At 43.9% G+C, this 20,733-nt stretch overlaps 1 protein-coding gene and 1 long non-coding RNA gene across 7 annotated transcripts in view; one reads left to right on the plus strand and one right to left on the minus strand.

The window, feature by feature from the left end:
* si:dkey-97m3.1 (fatty acyl-CoA reductase 1) overlaps positions 1–20,733 on the minus strand; it is a 187,108-nt gene that overhangs the window by 13,207 nt on the left and 153,168 nt on the right. For all 5 annotated transcript variants that reach the window (XM_067999592.1, XM_067999589.1, XM_067999591.1 and 2 more), the window contains exons 6-8: positions 20,520–20,564; positions 11,095–11,213; positions 8,117–8,184 (exon numbers count right to left, since the gene is read on the minus strand). In XM_067999592.1, the coding sequence (XP_067855693.1) occupies positions 8,117–8,184; positions 11,095–11,213; positions 20,520–20,564 (232 nt within the window). The remainder of the gene's footprint in view (positions 1–8,116; positions 8,185–11,094; positions 11,214–20,519; positions 20,565–20,733) is intronic.
* LOC137334705 (uncharacterized) overlaps positions 6,817–20,733 on the plus strand; it is a 37,344-nt gene continuing 23,427 nt past the window's right edge. Inside the window, exons 1-2 of one of the 2 annotated variants that reach the window (XR_010966210.1) lie at positions 6,817–6,865; positions 18,584–18,700. This is a non-coding gene — a long non-coding RNA (uncharacterized lncRNA). The remainder of the gene's footprint in view (positions 6,866–18,583; positions 18,701–20,733) is intronic. The other variant, XR_010966209.1, reaches the window with a different exon arrangement.

The raw sequence follows: 20,733 nt of genomic DNA on the forward strand, positions 1-20,733 counted from the left end.
GTGCAAATCCCACCACATGTATTATGATAGAGGAAAAACTGGGCACAAATTTGGGATAAAAAGGTGAATCTTCTCCATTTTTAAAATTTCCTCTCTCCAGTTCTCTTTGACCTGTACACGATATCCTGACTTAGTAGTTGCTTTGACTGCTTGCTAAGAAGTATGCAAGAGCAGCCAGGGTGACTCTCCCTCCAATGTTTCCATCCTTTCCTGTAGATATGTTGCTGCCTCTCTACAATGATATGGCTGAGATCCTAGGCATGAACTGAGTCCTAATGCTCCGTCACACGAAGTATTGGACCTCCAATGTAGTCCCCCAATCCTAAAAAGCAGCAAATCTTAAAGACTAAACATGTCTCAGTAAAATAAAACAAACATACTAGAAGTGGAATAGCTGGTGTAAAAATGACACAAAATAAATAGCTGCAATGTAACAGCAAAAAAACCAAACTTTTCAATTTACTAAATGTTTGCTGAAATAAAGCATATTAAGAATGATCTCCATTTGCCCTCAGTAATTAACACCTCCAGTGCCTTAATTAAGCGACTTGGCTTGGGGCCTCTATTTATTCACCACCTTGTGTAGACAAGCCAAGGTTATCACTTAAAGGGTTATCACTTAAGCTCCACAGAGAATTAAGAGATCAAATCAGTGTGGCTGCATTGGAGCCCAGATAAACATGCAAATTCAGTTCTAACATTAGACTGCTTTTTGTTGTTGAGATCAGCTTGTTCTATTGAGGACTAGACTTTCCTTTCCCCTCCGCCACATCTATCGTTCATTGTGTTTGTAACAGATTATGAAAAGCTACTATATCTCAGCAAAATACAATGAATTTCTTTTGACCACACTCACATGAAACAAACTCCAAATAAGATTTACTGGAAGTGTAACTTTTAGACAAAATTCTCCTGTTTTTCCCCACAAGGTGCATAGTCTCCATGCAGCAAACTTCAGCTAGAAAGAGCCGAACATTCCTTGCTGAGGACATATACGTGACCACCCCCCCTCCTCCCACATGGTGCTCTAAAACTGGCTGATGAGACACATGGACAATGGAAGTTCTTACAGTCTCTCCCTCTCCAAGACTGAATAGCCCATCGTCACAAATGAACTCTGTCTAATGAACTGGTGAATGCATGAAGCAACATAGCATCTGCCACTTGTGTTTAAACAAATTGGTAGTTGCACGGCTCACGACCATTACTTATGGGCCTAGATTTTCCGTTTACGTTACGTTGGCCCTGGCCTAACGGATGGACAGAAACTTCTTCAGAGGTTGCTCCACTGGCTGCCCACTCTTCTCTGCCACTTCTGCCATTTTCCACAGGAAGTGATGTCAGGTGCTTTTAAATCCCCAAAGGTGGTTCCACAGTCGAGTCAACCTCCCAGCTCTGCAATTTGTAGATTTTTTTTTGAATAAATCCTTCCCCTCTTTGGCTGCCCCAGATCACGGCCATGCTACATTAGGCCGGCTTCTGAAGCCAGTCTCTCCTTCCCCTTCAGGCAAACTCCCGGTAGAGGTTGGGGAGCCCGTCTGAAAAATGCGAATGACCGTAGAGGCTATAAAACCGCCCGAGGTCAGCGGTGCATCGTTGCGGCAGGTGGAAGTTCTGTCCTGCCGAAGATGCATTGGGATTCTGCAAAAGTGGCATGGTATCTGCAATACATAATTATCTTACTGAAAACTGACTGGCTTCAGTTAATTCTTATTCAGAGAATCAATGAGGAGTTTTAACAATCGGCAATATTTAGGATTTCTGCAGACTTTTGTAACATCCCAAAGTTTTTTTTTGGATCCGTTTTAGGTTTACTGGTGATGTCCAGTGCCTTTGAGTGCAAGTTCTACTCACCCTGCTCCTTTTAACACATGAAACTGATCTTCCTTTGTCAGCTTAACAGTCAGATGAGTAGAACCAAGCAAAAGGAAAATTAACTGAGGCAGATTAAATTAACTCGATTTTTGGTGTAGTGAACCTTCCAATGGGAACGCAGGTCTTGCATCAATATTTGGATTCTTTCTAACATTTGTAAATTAAACGCTAGTTTCCACCTTCTGGATGCACCAGTGCTTTATATCATTCCTTGACAAAATGTGCAGCCAAGCAAGGTGTTCTCAGGGTTCTGCCAATGCTGCACTGGAAGACCTGTATGGGAGTGCATTAGAGTAACTCAGGGTGACTCGTCTTCGACTGATTTTCCTTCCCTTTGCTATCCCAACAGCCCAAGTGTGGTCAGCAAATCGGTGTGTGGGACAAGAATAAACATCCTGTCATTCCACAGCACAAGTGTGTTGGTATACCAACTAGGTAAGCCAGCAGACATTAGATTACCAACACAACCAGTCCACTGTTGGTCTTGAGGACATGGGTATTCTATAGGCCTCAAAATGCATCAATATCCCTCCTTAATCTGTTTACATTCACTGTACCTGCTGCTGGAATAGTAATGTTTTTAATGCATCTCTCATTTCTATCGCTACCTGCCTTCTGCCTTTATTAAAACAACGCATCATTTGTACATTCAACATCCATTTAACAACAACTGCAAAGTTGTTGAGGGAACCAAGTGTTTGGAAACTATCACTTTATCATTCTTGTAGAATGCTAAGTTAAATCATGGAGCGGTTTCTCTGAGTGGTCAAGTCATTTCTGAGTCCAAGGCATAAGACACAAATGAGCCAAGGCACTATGTGAAACTACTCTGTGCAAAATTCATCTGCAGACATTGTTAAGGGTTTCCACCATTTCCAGCTGATTTGGTGTCTAGTTTTACAATTTGGAGAGGCAGAGGGTTTAGAGAGAGAACTTCAGAGATTAGGATCTAAGGGAACTGAAGGCATGAATGCCAATTGTGGTGATATACAGCAAGTAGATGAACAGAGAGTTTGTGGGAGGGGGAAGTTGTAGAGCTGGAGGAGGTTATGGAGATAGGGAGGGGCATGTATTGATTTGAACCATTAATTGAAAGTAGTTGTTTTGTCCATCTCTCATTTCGAGTTGTTTTATACATTGTCCATAAACCTCTCTATTGATTCTAATTTGTTTGTAGATTGGATAAAGGATTAAAAGTAGCAGGTTCAGAAAGTGCTGTGAGCTGTAGGTTGCACATCAGGTCTGCACATTGCTTGGCGCTACTTGGTATTAGTAAACTGGAAAATATTAGCTTTTTCACTATTTTGGAACAGTTCCTTCAACAAATCGTGCCGACCATGTTTAGATACTAATGACAACTTGGGGGGTGTGGGTTTCAAAATACATTTTTTCCAGTTTTCCCCTCTTCTGTTCTGGAGATATGATTCATGCAGGAGTCGAGTTTTCCACACACTGGTCACCGCTGAGAGGAATTTAATGCAGAACAATGATGGGAAAAAGGGGCCTCTGCAGGGGAATAATCCGACCAACTCTCATTATCTAGGCTCTTATGTAAAGAATGATCACTTAGTAAGATTCTCCACTAACTATGTATCTGCACTACTACTACTACAACTAAACTCCTGTCCGTCAGATCAGCAACTAAACTCCCGTCCGTCGGATCAGCAACTAAACTCCCGTCCGTCGGATCAGCAACTAAACTCCCGTCCGTCGGATCAGCAACTAAACTCCCGTCCGTCGGATCAGCAACTAAACTCCCGTCCGTCGGGATCAGCAACTAAACTCCCGTCCGTCGGGATCAGCAACTAAACTCCCGTCCGTCGGATCAGCAACTAAACTCCCGTCCGTCGGATCAGCAACTAAACTCCCGTCCGTCGGGATCAGCAACTAAACTCCCGTCCGTCGGGATCAGCAACTAAATTCCCGTCCGTCGGATCAGCAACTAAACTCCCGTCCGTCGGATCAGCAACTAAACTCCCGTCCGTCGGATCAGCAACTAAACTCCCGTCCGTCGGATCAGCAACTAAACTCCCGTCCGTCGGATCAGCAACTAAACTCCCGTCCGTCGGATCAGCAACTAAATTCCCGTCCGTCGGATCAGCAACTAAACTCCCGTCCGTCGGGATCAGCAACTAAACTCCCGTCCGTCGGGATCAGCAACTAAATTCCCGTCCGTCAGTGCATCAACACTACTGGGGAAAAATGGCAAAAAGTGAAGAGATAAATGGCCCACAAGTAAAATATAGCTCAATGCATTTTTTAAAAAATTGCCATGAACTCAAGTGGCTGGCAACCTATACCTCTGGGCTATTCAGCAAAGGCTGTTGGCTTTCCTCATTTAACTTGGTTTTAAAAACTAAAAATCAGGACATAAAGTGGACAATTCTGCTAGGTTGACCTTAATTAATAAAATTTACCTACAACATTACTGCCTGTGTGAGTGAACAATACTAAGTGAGTGCCAGCACAAGAGGAGGATTGACAGATGGGCTGCCGACAGGAGCTGCACATCCAAGGTGGGGGGAGGGGGGAGAAAGAGAGAGAGAAAGAACTCATCGACAGTTAAGATAGAAATGGGGGGGTGGGAACAAAGATTAGAGTAAAGATATCAGACATCGGGATCGGAGGGCAGATATCGGGATCAGAGTGGAGGGGGGAGGTCCAGGCAACATTGTTTTTTAAGGTATGTTTATTTAATTTGTTTGCAATGGGAAATTTAATTTAATTTATTTAGTTTATTTTTCACTGATCCGGCCCTTCCTACCTGGTTTCACGAGGCATGAATCGGAAGCCGTGGGAAAGCCTCTCAGGCAACGTTAAAATCTTTTTAACTATCCAATACACAAAAAATAGACTAACTTGAGTACCTCAATGAGGTACATTTGCTCCTTTAATTATCGGCCCACCGGATTTAAGTGGGGGTGGGACTTCCTGGTGACTGCTGTACACACGCACACAGATTTGCCTTAGTCTCATTCAAAACTGTGCGGGTTCCAGCCGGGATGTCTGCCCGCTCCCAAAAACAGTGGTTTTGACTGTCCCCCCGCCCCTAACTCACCCGTTTTTCCCTTTTAAAATCGTGCCCAATGTCTCTGAGATGAGCAGATCTCAGCAGGACCTGCCTTTCACCCATGTACAATAGAGACTTTTTTTTACATTAAGCATATTGAGCCACTGCAGGAAAGTGAATAATAATCGCTCCATTGGTTTATGGATTCGCCTTGTGAAGATCTGTACACACAGAGTTTATTCAATTAAATAGTTCGTTTTATTTGTTTAAAAGTGGGCGACCTACAAAAAAGGCATATTTGTCTCTGTTGAATTTTTAACTTATATTCTTTATTCTAGGAACAGCGAGGTTGAAAAGGGGAGCTGTTGAACAGGTTGTCCCAGGAGTCTGCGCCAGGGCTCCTCCTGTTTCTTGTACACATAAATAATCTGGATTTACAGTTTCAGTCAAAAGTAGTTCAAATCACAAATGGGATGGTGCTAAGCTATGGGAGACTGTGACTCACCTAGCATCTTACAAAGGGAACTTGATAATGTATGGACTTGGGCTAATCAATGGCAATAAAATTTAATATTAGCAAATGCAAGTGACTCCATACTGGAAGTAGAAAGTACTCCATAGGTAGGATGGAGCTTGCCACTTCACAATGGGGAACTGAAACATACGTAGATTGATTTGTCACTCACCATATCCAAAGAGCATGAGGTGACAGTAAATAAAGCAAACGGTACTGAGTTATACTACCCTATAGTTCAGTTCTATTCCCCAGAAGTTACGCTGTAGAGTAGATCAGGCTACATCTGCAGTACTGCATACAGACTGGTGACCACAACATAAGGAGAGCAGCGAGGCACAAGAGGCAATGCAGAAGCCAGCAATAACGCTGATCTCTCAGAGGGATGAATGTCAAGAAATGTATAAATAAGCTGGGACTTTCCTTCTTCAAAAAGAAATGTTTCAGAGAGGATTTTGTCGAGGTTTATAAGATACTAAGCAAGAAAGAGAAAGTAAACCCAATACTTACAGATATGCCAGGGCAGCAGGACAAGAGGGCACAGGTTTAGAGTTGTGAAGGGCAAATTTTGGACAGATGCAAGGAAGTATTTCTTTGCATAGAGCTTACCAACAGCTGGACTGGGTTGCCGGGAAACATGGTTCAGGCAAGGACACAGAACTTGTTTAAGAAACAGCTGGATGCAGTATTGGGAAGACAGTAGGGTTGGTATTCTGGAAGGATGACATCAAATGGGTCAAAGGGTCTTCTTTATCCAAAACTATCTTGTGATCTTTAATATTAAACTGTTGTCCTAGTTTCTGATGACTTAGTGCATGCAATAGACAAAAAATGATCAACAGGAAAAATAATTTTAAAAATAAGTTTCTGAAATTAAATATTCTACTATCTGTAAGCTTTTGTTCAACTACAATGATTAGAGCAAATGAATTGACACGGCAACACATGCTGTGATAAATATGTACACCAGCCAGCCCAGATTTCTCTCTCCCGATGCCAATCCTAATGGAAGCAGGGTAACATTTCCAAATAACCGGCTGACCTGCTGTGACCCTGATGAATATAAATATTTTCACTCAGTTCCCAAAGGATTTTATGAGGAATTGGATACCTACAACAGCTTAAAAGGCCAGACTGCCTCTGAAATTGGGATCTTATTGCTAGCTCCAACTGCTGCCAAGTTCTAGCAATAAGGGAATATTGACCACAAGTCCCTCAATCCATTATATTGCCTGCTACAGGCACTTGGGTCCCGATATTTATAGGGAGGTGAGGAGCGACTTTTAGCGAACGAGAACCTGGAAATACATGGAACGCGGAGGTCCCGCCGGATTTAACGGCAGGACCTCATTTGAATTGTTTTTCTCCGTTTCCTGCCTGGCAGCTGGCCAGATTGAGAGGCTGGCTGGCTGTTAGGCAGGAAGGCCTGTAGTTGAAGGCCGCACCTGGGGACTGGAGTTGAGTGAGTGAGGGAGAGATGGTTGGGTGGGGGTGGGGGGGGGGGAGGTGAAAGAGATCACTGTGGGGGGAGGGGTTTGGGGAGATCACGGGGGGAATCACAGGTCGACATTGGATCGCGGGGCGGGGGGGGGGGGGGGTCAGCAATGGATATCGCAGGGTGGATCAGACCGCAGGGAGGGGTTCGGCAGATCATGGGGAAGGGGTCTGGAGATCGTGGGAAGGGATCTGGAGATCAAGGGGAGTGAGGCAGATCGTGGCAGGTTACCCTGGGGAGCCAGGGGAAGCACTCCTGCTCCTCCTGGCCAACAAGCAGTGCTTACCTGCTGAATCCAGTAGTTCTCGCCTCCCTTTAGCTGCTGGGTTTCCCGAGCCCTGGGAAACCTGGCCCGCAGCTGTTAAATCCAAACGGCTGCCAAAATCTGAGTCATGCAGCCTCATTAACATATTAAAATTACTGACCCGCCTCTCGAGAATAGGTTACTCACCTACCCTGGTTATACCGGTATTGATGCGTTCACAGTGGGTTGGGGTCGGGTTTACAATTTTTAAGAATTTAAACCTCCCCCCCCCACACTGCCTCCTGCCAGTCTTTGGGGGGGGGGGGGGGGTTAAAATTCCCCCCAAAAAGTTTCCACCATGTTTCCTGGAGCTTCGCTACTTTTGATAATTGACCCCAACACTTCTCCAATTAAAATAAGTCATTGAAGGCAAGTAAAAATCTTTATGTATCGCTACACTACTTCTTGACTTAAATTCCAGTAGTGCAGAGCAACACCGTTAAGAGATGTTTTCTTTTTTTCTGCACTATGGGAAAGATTTAGCTTCATTCATACTGTCAGGACAGATTTCATACTTGTTTTACGGATCACTATTTACTTGTTCACTTGTCTTAATTTTTCTATGGCCAATGTATTTCATCTTAGTGCAATGTGTCACGGGGCAGTGGGGGGTAGAATCCCTCTAGTCGCTACCTGACAGTAAGCAGTTTTTTTAATGCATTTATAAGCTGATAGACAGTGCAACTTGAGCAGTTCCCCCAGATGTTGACTTGGTAAACATATTCCACATTCCAATATGGTATTCCATATTTTCCCATGTTTGGGTACCTTCATAGTAACATCCAAATAATTTTATTAATCTAAAGGTGTATTTGGCCACACATCAGGCAACAATGTCGGGGGGAGGGGGATTATTGGGTCCTAGTGGGTACCAGCATCATACTTAAATATAGCTTTCATTTTTGAACTGAATCTTACCGATCTCTCCCCAGTGAAATGGGTTGATGCCTCCTGTGGTACAATTGTAAATAAGGGTAGTTTTTGGTCTGTTAAAAAAAAGTACAGGAAGAAATTCATCAATCAAATGTGACGTTAGGAGTGTGGATGAAACTAGTACAGCTTTTCATCTGAATTTTTGAATTATTAGTGCAGCTGTATGGTCACAGTAACCCCCCCCTAAAACACTAGCTAAAGAACAGTAAGGTCCAATGCTGTTGTCTTGAAGTGACGTTGATACTGGGTGGGCTGCCTCAAATGATCCTGAGACGTGCAGCAGAGTAAAGGTAAACAAACAACAACAACTTGCATTTATATAGGGGAGAAAAAAAAACATCTGCCCTGTGTATCTGCCCACTACATCCCACTATTCCTCTGCTCTGTATGAAATCACCCTTTAAGGTGTATTTCCTTTCCCTACTCTGACTTCAAAAAAGTATTACTTCACATTTTTCGACATTCAACTAAATCTGTCACCTCTCTGTCCGTCCTACTTAAATCCTTCTACAGTCCTACAGAATCCTTGTCACATTAGCAAGTATTGTTCCCTCAATTCCTAAGTCCTATTTATGAATGAATTTATTCTTAAAAATTTTAGGTGGATTGCAGAATTTATGCAGAACTTGTTATGCCTGTAGGTGGCACTGCAACAGGCTTTACTAACATTAAAATGAAGATCTAACATTTCCATCTTATTTTTCTTTCCAACTGCAAAAAGCCTACAATTATTTTATAAAGTAAACTATACACCTAGTAATTTACCAATTTATTTGTGAAGGGTGGGTCACGCCTGACTAATCTAGTTGAAGTATTGAGGAGGTTAGTAGCATGGTGGATAGGGGAGTGTCTATGGACGTTGTTTATATGGACTTTCAGAAAGCATTTGATACAGTTCCGCACAAGAGATTATTAGCAAAAATGAGAGTGTATGAAATTGAAGGTAACCTTGCGACATGATCGAATGGCGGAGCAGGCTCGAGGGACTATGTGGCCTACTCCTGCTCCTATTTTTTATGTTCTTATGGGTCAGGTATTGGTTGGGAGGTAGGAGACAGGGAGTAGGGATAAAGGTTTTGTTCTATGACTAGCATGATGTGACAAGTGGTGATCCCCATAGATCTGTACTGGAGCTCAGCTTTTCACCATTTTGTTCCCCAAAAGGCTGTGGATGATGGGACAATTGAAATTTTCAAGACTGAGATTGCTAGATTTTTGTTAGGTAAAGGTATCAAGGGATATGGAACAAAGGCAGGTAAATGGAGTTGAGGTACAGATCAGCCATGATCTAGTTGAATGGTGGAACAGGCTTGAGGGGCTGAATGGCAGAACAGGCTCAAGGGGCTGAATGGCCGACCCCTGCTCCTATGTTCCTATTCCCTTGGCCCTACTTCCACAACCCACTTCCCGACCCATGTGCTCACCACTGTCACTGGATCCCTGTTAGTCCAGTCAACATCATTCCCTTGGCTTTGGTCTTTCCTTTGCATATGAACCACAGAAGCTTCTAGTAATTTTACTGCTCGAACTCCCCAACCCTTCTTAAGCCCCAACCCCACCCCACCCACGTGGCCCTGGGAAGGTGAGAGCCACTCCCCGAAGCAGAAATTTGAAATTCAAATTACGTCCTACCCTCCTTTCCGCGTCCCCCTCTCCCGAGCACAAAGGCAGGGCCTGAGATAGCTACGGCCAGCTCTGCACAACCCCCGTCCACTGAATAGAAATTAGGGAGGGAACGAGAGCTCACGTTAATCCTTTCCCACGTTCAACTGCTCAGTGGGTGGGGTGGGGTTGGGGCTGGGGCTTAAGAAGGGTTGGGGAGTTTGAGCACTAAAATTACTAGAAGCTTCTGTGGTTCATATGCAAAGGAAAGACCAAGGCCAGGGGAATGATGTTGACTGGACTAACAGGGATCCAGTGACAGTGGTGAGCACATGGGTCGGGAAGTGGGTTGTGGAAGTAGGGCCATGGAGGCTATACGAGCTCACTTTACTTTTCCGCCACTGAGACAGTTTGCTGCTCCTCCTTTCCTCTGGCTGTCCCCAACTTCTTCTCTGTTACCTTCTCCCCTCCATTCCTCCTACTCCCCTCCTATTTACCCTTTCCTTTCCCCAACTCTCTCTCCCATTCGTCTTCCCCCATCCTTCCGCTCCTCTCACTTCCTCCCTTCTATTTCATCCCCCTCATCGACCCCACATCCCCATGTGGGTTCAATTATCCCTCCTGTCCTCTAACCCCACTTTAGTTGAATACTGTACTTGGCATTGACTCCTCCAGGAGATCGCCTGATTGTAAATAGAAACACCCGAACACAGACCTCACAGAACACCATGTGATACTTGAAGGTCTAGAATAAATTTACATTCTTCCTCCACCTGTACAGTTGTGGAGTTTGAGAAACCAACCAAAAAATAATGGCATGTCTGCAACACAATGGTAACCAGTGACTGAACTGTACATTTTCATTTAAAATAGCAAACAGATGGGGAATATTTGTTGCGTTTGCTATTTGTAGCAAGTATGTACCAAAGTGGTTCTATTATAAAGCATTTATGATTTCAGTACCAACAGCAAACTGAGGAAAACTTCCCTCAATATGTTCAAAATTGGCAACCTCAAGCAAGTATCTCCTACTTCTACTTCCCTTTCACAAACTGTATCAGTTCAGTCTTCCCTAGGTGAGAATGCCAAATTAGTACCAACTGTACCAAGTTAGAAAACAGTTTCTTCCTACAGACACATAAAACCAGGAATGGTTGAGACTGTTCAGACTTGCTTCAAAAACACTACAAAGCAAAAGCAATTCTTGCATTTATTTTTGTTCGAAATGGAACAGTTGTAGGAAGGAGATGAGTGGTGGGAGGATTGGCACTAGCAAAATTATGGAGAAAAAGAAACCGATATTCAGAGGCAAATCAGTGTCGTGAGTACAAGATATAGTGTAGACCATACTGATCTCTCACCTGTGAACTGCTGTATACCAGCCAGCGGCGAGTGTGAGATTAACCACTACATCCACAGGGATCAAATCAGCCACTGCATCATTAGTAGCTCTCATAGTGCGAAGAATCCCTTTGCCTGCCTGCACGGTAATGGAAATAACCATATGTATGAAGTCATCTGATAAATTGCCCTTTCCTTTCAGCTTAATTCAGCAGCACTACAAATTTCATCACTAGCTGATCGCTGTATAGTCATACTTGTCTTCTCTGCCCCTCGCCTCTCGCTCTTCCCCAACCCTCTCTCCACCCCCCAACGCTATGGGATCGATATTCGGGCGTGCCCATCCTTGGGCGCGTAGGGGCCGCTGGGTTCAATCCCTGTGCCTGAATGGTGAGGTCCTTGGGTCTCATTTCAATGGAAGCAGCGTGACGCAAACAGCCAGAAGAAACTGAGATCTGGCCGCTGCTAGCAATGCTAGCAGGTGGGGATCGGAGGCCAGGGAGATTGGTGGAGCAGCGGCCCGCGTTCTTTAAATCTGGGGTTGGGAGGAACATTCCTGCTCCCCCCGGCTCCACATTCAGGTAAGCAAATTCCAAAAACTTACCTTGTAGGCAGTAGGCAGTCCCAAGGTCTGGTTTTGCTAAGTCCGCCTCAGGGCAAACCAATCTTGCAGTGGGGGGCCTCAAACAGGCGTTAGGCCCTTTGTTTGCATATGCAAAGGGCATAACAACTGTTTTAGGTGTGGGTACTGCACAACAATTTTTTTTCCCTTTCCCAATATAGTGGGTGGTGCATGTCCGGCCAGAAATGTGCGCGTGTATCCTGCTCGCCATACTGGGGGCTTAGTAGGCTGGTTAGCATCTTAAAAATGGGCACTGCGTGGCTGAATTTATAGGGCCATTTTCCATCATGAAGCTTATCCCAATCCCTCAACTCCTTTCTGGCTTAGTACCTGACTATCTAGCTTTCTTTTTTTGGCCGTGTGCTTGCTGACATTGTGAACCTCTATTTTAAAGCATTGTCCCCACCTCTTTTAGAACAACCATAATTACCTTCTTCTTAAAAAAGCCACCTGCAACCTCCGTACTGTCTCAAACTCTCATCATCTATCACCTGTCTTTTCTCTCCAGGATTTTTGAATGTGTTGTTACCACCCATTTCTCACCATTCCCTTTTTGAGTCCCTCCAATTTTGTTTCTGATTTGTCCACCAGTGACACCCTGTGTGGCTGTGATCTCAGCTCACTGTCCCTCCTCATTCTCCTCTCTGCCTTCTTTGACATTGTTGATCACTTAATTTTAACCCACTGCCTATTTTCCATAGTCCACCTTCACAGCACTGCTATTGTGGTTCCACTCCTACATGTCCCAATAGAGTCACTAGATCTCAAATTGTTTCTCCTCCAAACCCTGCACAGTCACCTCCAGTGTACCAGAGGGCTCCATCCTTGGTCCACTTCTATTCATCATTTACATGCTATCCTTTGCCAGCACATCTACAAGCACATGGTCAGCTTCTGCATGTATTTCCACAACATCCATCCCAGTGTCTCTGCCATCAGCACTGACTCCAGGGCAGTTGTAGTACTACCAGACTGTCTATCTGATATGAATTTCTAGATCAGCATCAGTTCACAGCCCACAACTAAACTCTGAGAAAACTGACGCAACTCTGTTGCTTCTTGCCAGCAACTATGAACCTCTGGTTCCAACTCCAACAACCATTGTAGTTGTCCACTCGAGCTGTATCCGGTGATGTAAACTTCTGTGTTGCATTCTGCCCTAAGCTGAACACCACACTAGTGCATCATCAAGACTACTCTTTTCCAACTCTGGAACATTTCCTGCCTAATCCCCTAGCTCAGCTCCACCAGTGCTTAAACCCTTAGCTGTGCCTTCATCATCTTAAAGATTAATTTCTTAAATACCTTCCACACTGACCATCCCACAAACTTCAGTTAATCCATTTAACCATCATCGCCATTGTCTCCAAGCTCCACTGGCAGCTTGTGTCACAGTGAATAGATTTCAGGGTCCTCATCCTCCTTTTCAAATCCCCAACAGCTTTGCCGCATATTTTCCCTTGTCAGGCACTGAGAGAGGTTCTTTGAGATGAATGTCATAAATTTAAGTTGTTACTGGTTGAGGATAGTTACGCCTGAGTGAAGAGTCACTTATGAGAAAGTTGAGCATGAAATGAGATACCATAGTCACCGCTATCAGTGACAATGGAAAGTTATCTGCTAACGTTTAAGACCAGGATAGTTAAAAAAAAAATGGTAGTGGGACAAATGGTAGCAGATGGAAATAATGATATAATGTTCAGTGCTTGTACTGTAACCAGGGAACCAAGATGGCAGCCAAGTGAAAAACTTGCCTTACAGTCTCATCTTTCTTTCCTATACAATTGTCCATTGTTACTTTATAAATATACAGTATTACCAACAGAGCACAAAATCACAAATCAGAAAATATTTAATGGAACAGTCATCTCCGTAGACAATAGAAAAGCAGCACCTTGATTAACTTAAAACGAGCAGTGAGAGAGCAGGGAACTCCATGCTAGGTTCTTTCTCCCGTCCTTAAGAGACCCAGATAAAAAAAATCCCATAACTTGCTGTACTGGGGAAGTGACATCACAAACATTAATCTGGACTGGGATTCATTTGAAGGTTTTAGCTGACTGTCAAACTTGAAAATAAATCTGTGATTTGTTTGTGCTTAATATGGTTTGAAATGTCAGTGGATCATTTTTCAATTTATTGCATCTAGCAGTATCAAATATAATATGGGCAAGAGTCCTCTAATCTGCCTCAAAAATGTGCCAATATAACACCAATAACTCTAATCTCAGAAGAACACCCTTACTGTACCAGCACGACATTTCATTTCCCACAACAGCAATCTATGTGTCCTCTATGAAAATACGGTGAGGTTATGGAAAGTTTTGTGCTGTGGACTTTCACCAACTTGGAATTGGATTGATTCTATCTTCAAGCTCACTTTCCTTTGGATCCTCACAGCAACCAGAGATGAACTTTCAACCCATCACTTTCTTCCTAATCAGCTCTCACCTGCAGCTTTGGTCACTCCTGAACTATACATACATTAAACTCTGACTATTGCTTCTGTATTAAAGGGATACTCCAGACTAAATGAGGACTAACCATTAATACAAATGAATCACCAAAGCCCCCAGATGTTAGTTTCCTTCTTTTGCCAGTAACTATTACTCTAGGAGGTTGCATGCGTACTGGTTAATGCTATCCCTCAATTATCATATTTAGAATGAGGTGCTACCACTTTGTTATGATTTTCCCACTGAATAGAGTTTCCATTTTGAGTGTGAATACCTAGACAAAGTTGATGTAATAGCAAAAACCATCTTATCTACACATGATGGGCTGGATTTCCCCTAATATGCCCCTACAGGGTTAGGGTGGGGCTTCCATCTACTGCCCCAACTCCTGTACTCCTGCAAGTACTGTAGTGGGACTGCTGCTGCAAAAGATATAGAGGCAGGAGATCACTCAAAGAGGTAACAGAACCCCAAGAGAAAAATTTAGCTAAAGTGATACCAGGGCCGACAAAGGGGGCTTGACAGGGTAAATGCTGAGAGATTGTTTCCCCTGGCTAGAGAATCAAGAACTAGGGGGCATAATCGCAGGATATGGGGTCGGCCATTCAAGACTGAGATGAGGAGGAATTTCTTCATGCAGAGGGTTGTGAATCTTTGGAATTCTCTACCCTAGAGGGCTGTGGATGCTGAGTCATTGAATATATTCAAGGCTGAGATGGATAGATTTTTGGACTCTAGGGGAATCAAGTGATATGGAGATCGGGCGGAAAAGTGGAGTTGAGGTCGAAGATCAGTCACGATCTTAGTGAATGGTGGAACAGGCTCAAGGGGCTGTATGGCCTACTCCTGCTCCTATTTCTTATGTTCTTATGTTCCTTATTTCTTAGGTGTTTGAGGCCGAATTGGAGGGGGAGAAAGCAACTACTAGGTTCCTTTCTCTCCACCTTGAGACTTCTTCCACACACTATTCCAGGGACTACTGCCAAGCTGCTCCTGGCAGTGCCAGGGATTGGCAGTAAGGGGTGGATTGAAGAGAAATGGGCACATAACCCGAGCTCTACTTCTCTGCTGGCATTTGCACGCAGCGGAAGGAGCTGCCAACGCCGGTCCCGGTGGAGGTGGGGGCATGAAAATTAAGGGCGGGGCAGGGAGGTCGCAGTAGGCCTTGTCATCTTATTTTCCCCGCTGTTTCAGTCGCTACACTACCTAATTTGGTGTAAGATAGCAGAGGAAAATCCAGGCTGATATTTCCTAAAAGATCATGTTTGGTGATGAAAGAAGGGAACAAAGCATTTGAGGGGTTTGGTAGACTCAAATGAATTAATGATAAGTATAAATTAATGTTTAATGCACACTGGTTTTCCACATTTTTTCTTAAATTTGGTAATATAATAGTTTACTTGCAGCATTACCTGCGAACCATGTCTATATACCAGCAACCCACAATCTAAACATTTCTCATAAACCAGGATAGTCTTCCTCTGGGAAGTAAGATTACTTGTTGCATATGGTCTTTGTCATTCTTTGAACGATAGCATCCCTCACATAGTAGCAAACTATTCAATGTTGATTGGTTATGGGGAATTATGTTTATTTTTAATAATAATGTCACTGGAACAATACATAGAAGTTATGACATGGAAACAGGTTATTCAGCCCAACCAGTCCGTGCCAATGTTTACCCTCCATGCGAGCAAATAAACCTAATCACATTTACCCACCAGATTCCTGTATCCCTTCAGCCCCTTTTCCTTTCCTGTTCCAAACTTGTATAAAGGACCATGACTGGTGCAATGGTGTGGTTCCTTTTGACCTAAAATTACCATCCTTCAATACTCCCTAAGCATAAAACAACACTGACCCAGGGTGACTTGAGGGGATGTTCAGGATGAATTATGGTAGGTACTCAAATTGGCAGGAAGTGACTAGTGGTGTCCCGCAGGGATTTGTGTTGGGGCCTCAACTATTCACTGTATTTATTAATGACTTAGATAACGGGATGGAGAGCCACATATCCACGTTTGCCGATGACACAAAGATAAGCATTGTAAGCAGTGTAGATGGAGGCATAAAATTACAGACAGATATTAAGTGAATGGGCAAAACTGAGGCAAATGGATTCCAATGTAGGCAAGTGTGAGGTCATCCACTTTGGACCTAAAAAGGATAGATTAGAGTACTTTCTAAATGGTGAAAAGCTTGAGACATTGGAGGTCCAAAGAGACTTAGGGGTCCATGTACATAGATCATTAAAATATCATGGACAGGTACAGAAAATAATCAAAAAGGCTAATGGAATGCTGGCTTTTATATCTAGTGGACTAGAATACAAGGGGATAGAAGTTATGCTACAGCTATACAAAGCCCTGGTTAGACCACACCTGGAGGACTGTGTTCAGTTCTGGGCACCGCACCTTAGGAAGGATATATTGGCCTTGGAGAGAGTGCAGCTTAGATTTACTAGAATGATACCTGGATTCTGAGGGTTAAATTATGAGGCGAGATTACACGAACTAGGGTAGTATACTTTTAGAAGATTAAGGGGTGATTTGATCGAAGTTTTCAAGATATTAAGGGGAACTGATAGGGTGGATAGAGAGAAACTATTTCGCTGGTTGGGGAGTCTAGGAGTAGGGGACATGGCCTAAAAATTAGAGCTAAGACTTTCAGGAGTGAAGTTAGGAAACACTTCTACACACAAAGGGTGGTAGAAGTTTGGAACTCTCTTCTGCAAATGGCAGTTTACTGCTAGCTCAATTGTTAATTTTAAATCTGAGATTGATAGAATTTTGTTAATCAAAGGTATTAAGGGATATGGGGTTAAGACAGGTATATGGAGTTAGATCACAGATCAGCCATGATTTCATTGAATAGCGGCAGAGGCTCGAGGGGCTAAACGGCCTACTCCTGTTCCTATGGTATGTGAGGGAAGACAAGGAAGAGAAAGAACCTACAAGATAGATTCTTCATCATCTATGTATTCCTCATGCACCATAGATGTAATACCAAAGCAGTTCAATTCAGGAGGCGGGTGATGGTAACTGGGACGTCCCAATCCTGCTCCCATAACATATCTACCGAAAACATTGTACATGGTGTTGGCCAAATTTGAAGAGTAATATCTGTTAAATATTGTTCACATCTACGTGAAATCTATGGTCCTCATTCAATTGATGGGGAAGTGGGTAAAAAGACATAATAATCTCCTGACCCAAATCGAACAGTGAGACGACCTTGGGAAAAAATTCTGGGTGACTCCAAGAAAACTCTATCCTTAAACTATGTCAAATAGGGCTGATCCACATCTACAGCCAGTGGTTCACTAACTCTATGGTTGAAGCTAATGCTATTAATGGTTTCTTACAGGTAAGAAGCTTAAAATCACACGTTCAAAGAATTTTGAACAGTGGATCTGTTAATTTATTAAGGATTAAGGTCCCAATAGGAATGAGAGGTCTATTTAGAAGCATATAACTCACGTAACATGAAACACAAAGTATGAGAACCTACTGGACCAGACAGTAATAGTCTATGAAAGGCCACAGTGGCCACATGCACTCAAATAAAACTGGGCTTTTGATCCATCTCAAACAATCACTGCAGATATTCCAGAATACCAGTTGGTCTCCCATAACAATGCGCACAGGAAATCAAGACCAAGTGCAGGTCAGATCAAGCAGGATTAGAGGTTTGGGGGATAACTGGACCAATGTATGGTTGGAAGAGGGAGAGGCAGAAAATGAGAAAGGGGAGGGGAGGGGATGGGCAGAGGATGGTGAATGGTAATGGGGAAAGGATGAGTGAGGACATAGGAACAGGACGGGGCAACAAGAGGGGATGGAGGAGGGGGGTAATCAGGAAAGGCAACGGGATAGGCGGAGAGAAGGCATAAGGAGGCAAACTCTCTAGATTTTGTTCTCACGGAGGGAGGGGGGCTGTGCAGCCTACATTTACCCGAGGTCAGATTATCTGATTAGTTGGGTGGAGAGGGGAGAATGCACTCTAGCCTCCTCTCTTTCCATGTCTTCTTCCTCAGTGGAGGAAGCGGGGGGGGGGGGGGTTGGGGGGGGTGGTGGAGAGGAGGTCTCCTGGTTTGGGTTGCTCCCATGCCTCGACCTTCTGCTTAGTGGGAATGAGGGTTCTATGCCTTACTGATCAGCCCCAAATTTCTGCTCAAGGAGTGGGGAGGATGAGAAACAAGTTTGCTGCACTCCCAGACCCGACTTTCTGCTCATGAGGCGAGGGAGTTAGGAGCACCTGGTGGGAGGGGGAGTTGAGAATGATTGCCATTTCCCTGATCAATCACGGGAAGGTACGCTGCATGTTTAGTGGATTGGCATGCTAAAACAGATTCATTTGGCTTAATTCAGAGGGCAGGAAGCCTCTGGAATAGTATACCGATTTACTCCAGAAATATGATTCTTTAACCAGGAGGGTGACGGTGTTACTGGCTATGCTGAGCTCGGACAACATTCAAAGTATCGTCGAGATACGGTTTCATGGAGGAAAATGTTATTTTGGATAACAAATGTGTTCCTGTTCAGGGAGGTAGGAATAATGATTTCTTTACTACTGTTTTTCATTGTGTTTTTGAGTGTAAAAACAGCATATTCTGTACAGGTGGGGGCATATTTAGGGGCGGACCAATTGTGACATGTCTACCCCTTCTTTTTCCACCCACAATGTTTCATAATATGCCCACCTACAAGTCAGTGGGTCTATGTAAATGCAGGCATTACATCATGGTATAATATCAGTATTTGCACCCATATCAACACTGGATGTTTTGCGATGGCGTTGCAGGCAGGTAATTTAAAAGACTATTACCTACTGTAAATGATTGCAGAAACCAGCCTATTCACCAAATGGAACAAATGCTATTTAAATCTTTGGACCGGCTCACAGTTCTATGACCAGGGCCAGCTGCCAAATCCCATTCCCCCCACCCCCCACCCACCTGAGGCAATGCCCCAGTTGTGCCATAAATGATGCAGGAATCAGCCATTAATATACAAAGGCCCCTGACCCTGAAATATGGGCCCGTTTTGCCCCACCCAGAGCTGTCCCCAATTTACTTCAAAGATTTAATTATAACTCAGGAGCTTAACTACAGTTTAGATCTCATGGACCAAACATAGACCAGAATCGGGCTACCATAATCAAGCTTTGAAAGCTTCCTGCCCTCTCCTTTCTTCCTCAATGACATCCTTACTGTATTAAAGCAGAACATCCCTGTTTGGCTTTGAACCGGCATCTTCTAAGTTCTTCAAATCCCTTCCCCATGTATAGATGCTTCAAAATACCGACAGCTACCGATCCTCGTGGATCTTCAGCTGAATGTTTGCCCAGCCCTCACTAAAACTTTTGATTTTAAACACACATGCTCCATAAACTTGATATCCTTCTCGAAGCTGGTAAATAAAGAACTAGCTATTGCACAGATCCTGGGCTTTTATACAAGGCAGGTGCAGGAGGCTACATGGGCTTTTATACAAGGCAGGTGCAGGAGGCTACATGGGCTTTTATACAAGGCAGGTTCAGGAGGCTATATGGGCTGCAGCCCCAATGGCAGCAGGATGAAAAACAAATGTGATTTCCAGAACCAATCGAGATTGAAGTTCTGGGAGTGAATTCCTAGATGACAAAGAATTGATAGTGAAGCAATCTGTATCTGAGAAATGTTCCTTCTGGTTCAATGTTCCCATTAACTGTGACTGCGTAACACAGCACATACAGAGGGCTGATTTTCCTAGCCCTTGCACCCAGGAACTGAGTATTCTCAATGCCCAAGGTTGAGGCTAAAGGAGCAGAGACCCAGATGACTGAGTCTTCAATCCGTTAACACTGCCCTGGGATACCTGGGGCTTTCTTGCAGGGCAGGAGTCTGGCCCATGCCCGAAGAAGGCGGAGCAATGTTAATAAGGTGGCATTTCTGGCCTACCGTTTCTTTTTCCAGGTGCTAAGCCTGTAGCCACCCATGCATAGGGGTGCCCAGAAAAAGCTGGCAATATGGTTTTCTCCCTGACCCCTAACAACTGGAGGGTCTGCGGGGGTCCCAGAGGCAGGTTGAAGATCCCACCACAGAGCTGCCCCCTGAATTTTCAGACCCTACTGCTGGTGCTAGGCCTGACCAGGGGACAGGTCTGTGCTGGGGCTGCCCCAAGTTATTTAAGTGGCCCAGGACATGACATTGAAGCGATCCCCGGGCTGGACAGGTGAAGTGCACTTCGGGAGCGCTGTTTAGCACTTAGGCACGAGGAGCCCAGGAAAATCAGCCCCACTGTATGTCATACCAATAAATTCAACAATTTCTGAGAAAGATTTATTTACTGATAAGAAAACACAAATAAAAAGATATTTTACATACAGCAATGAAAAGCCCACTTGGTCCATTGAAGTTGTCGATCCAACCCTATTTAATAAAAAAAGCCACAGTTAGTTTTTTAATTCATGACTTTACAGTCTGCAGTTGATTTTACTGTGATCAGCAAGGAGTTCTTTACAGACAGGTTTCCACACTTCACTACATTAGTAACAGAAAGTCAGATTATACTCTTCCTTCGAAAGTAAGGCATGTATCA

This window comes from Heptranchias perlo, chromosome 18, assembly GCF_035084215.1.
Source record: "Heptranchias perlo isolate sHepPer1 chromosome 18, sHepPer1.hap1, whole genome shotgun sequence".
Taxonomy (NCBI): Eukaryota; Metazoa; Chordata; class Chondrichthyes; order Hexanchiformes; family Hexanchidae; genus Heptranchias; species Heptranchias perlo.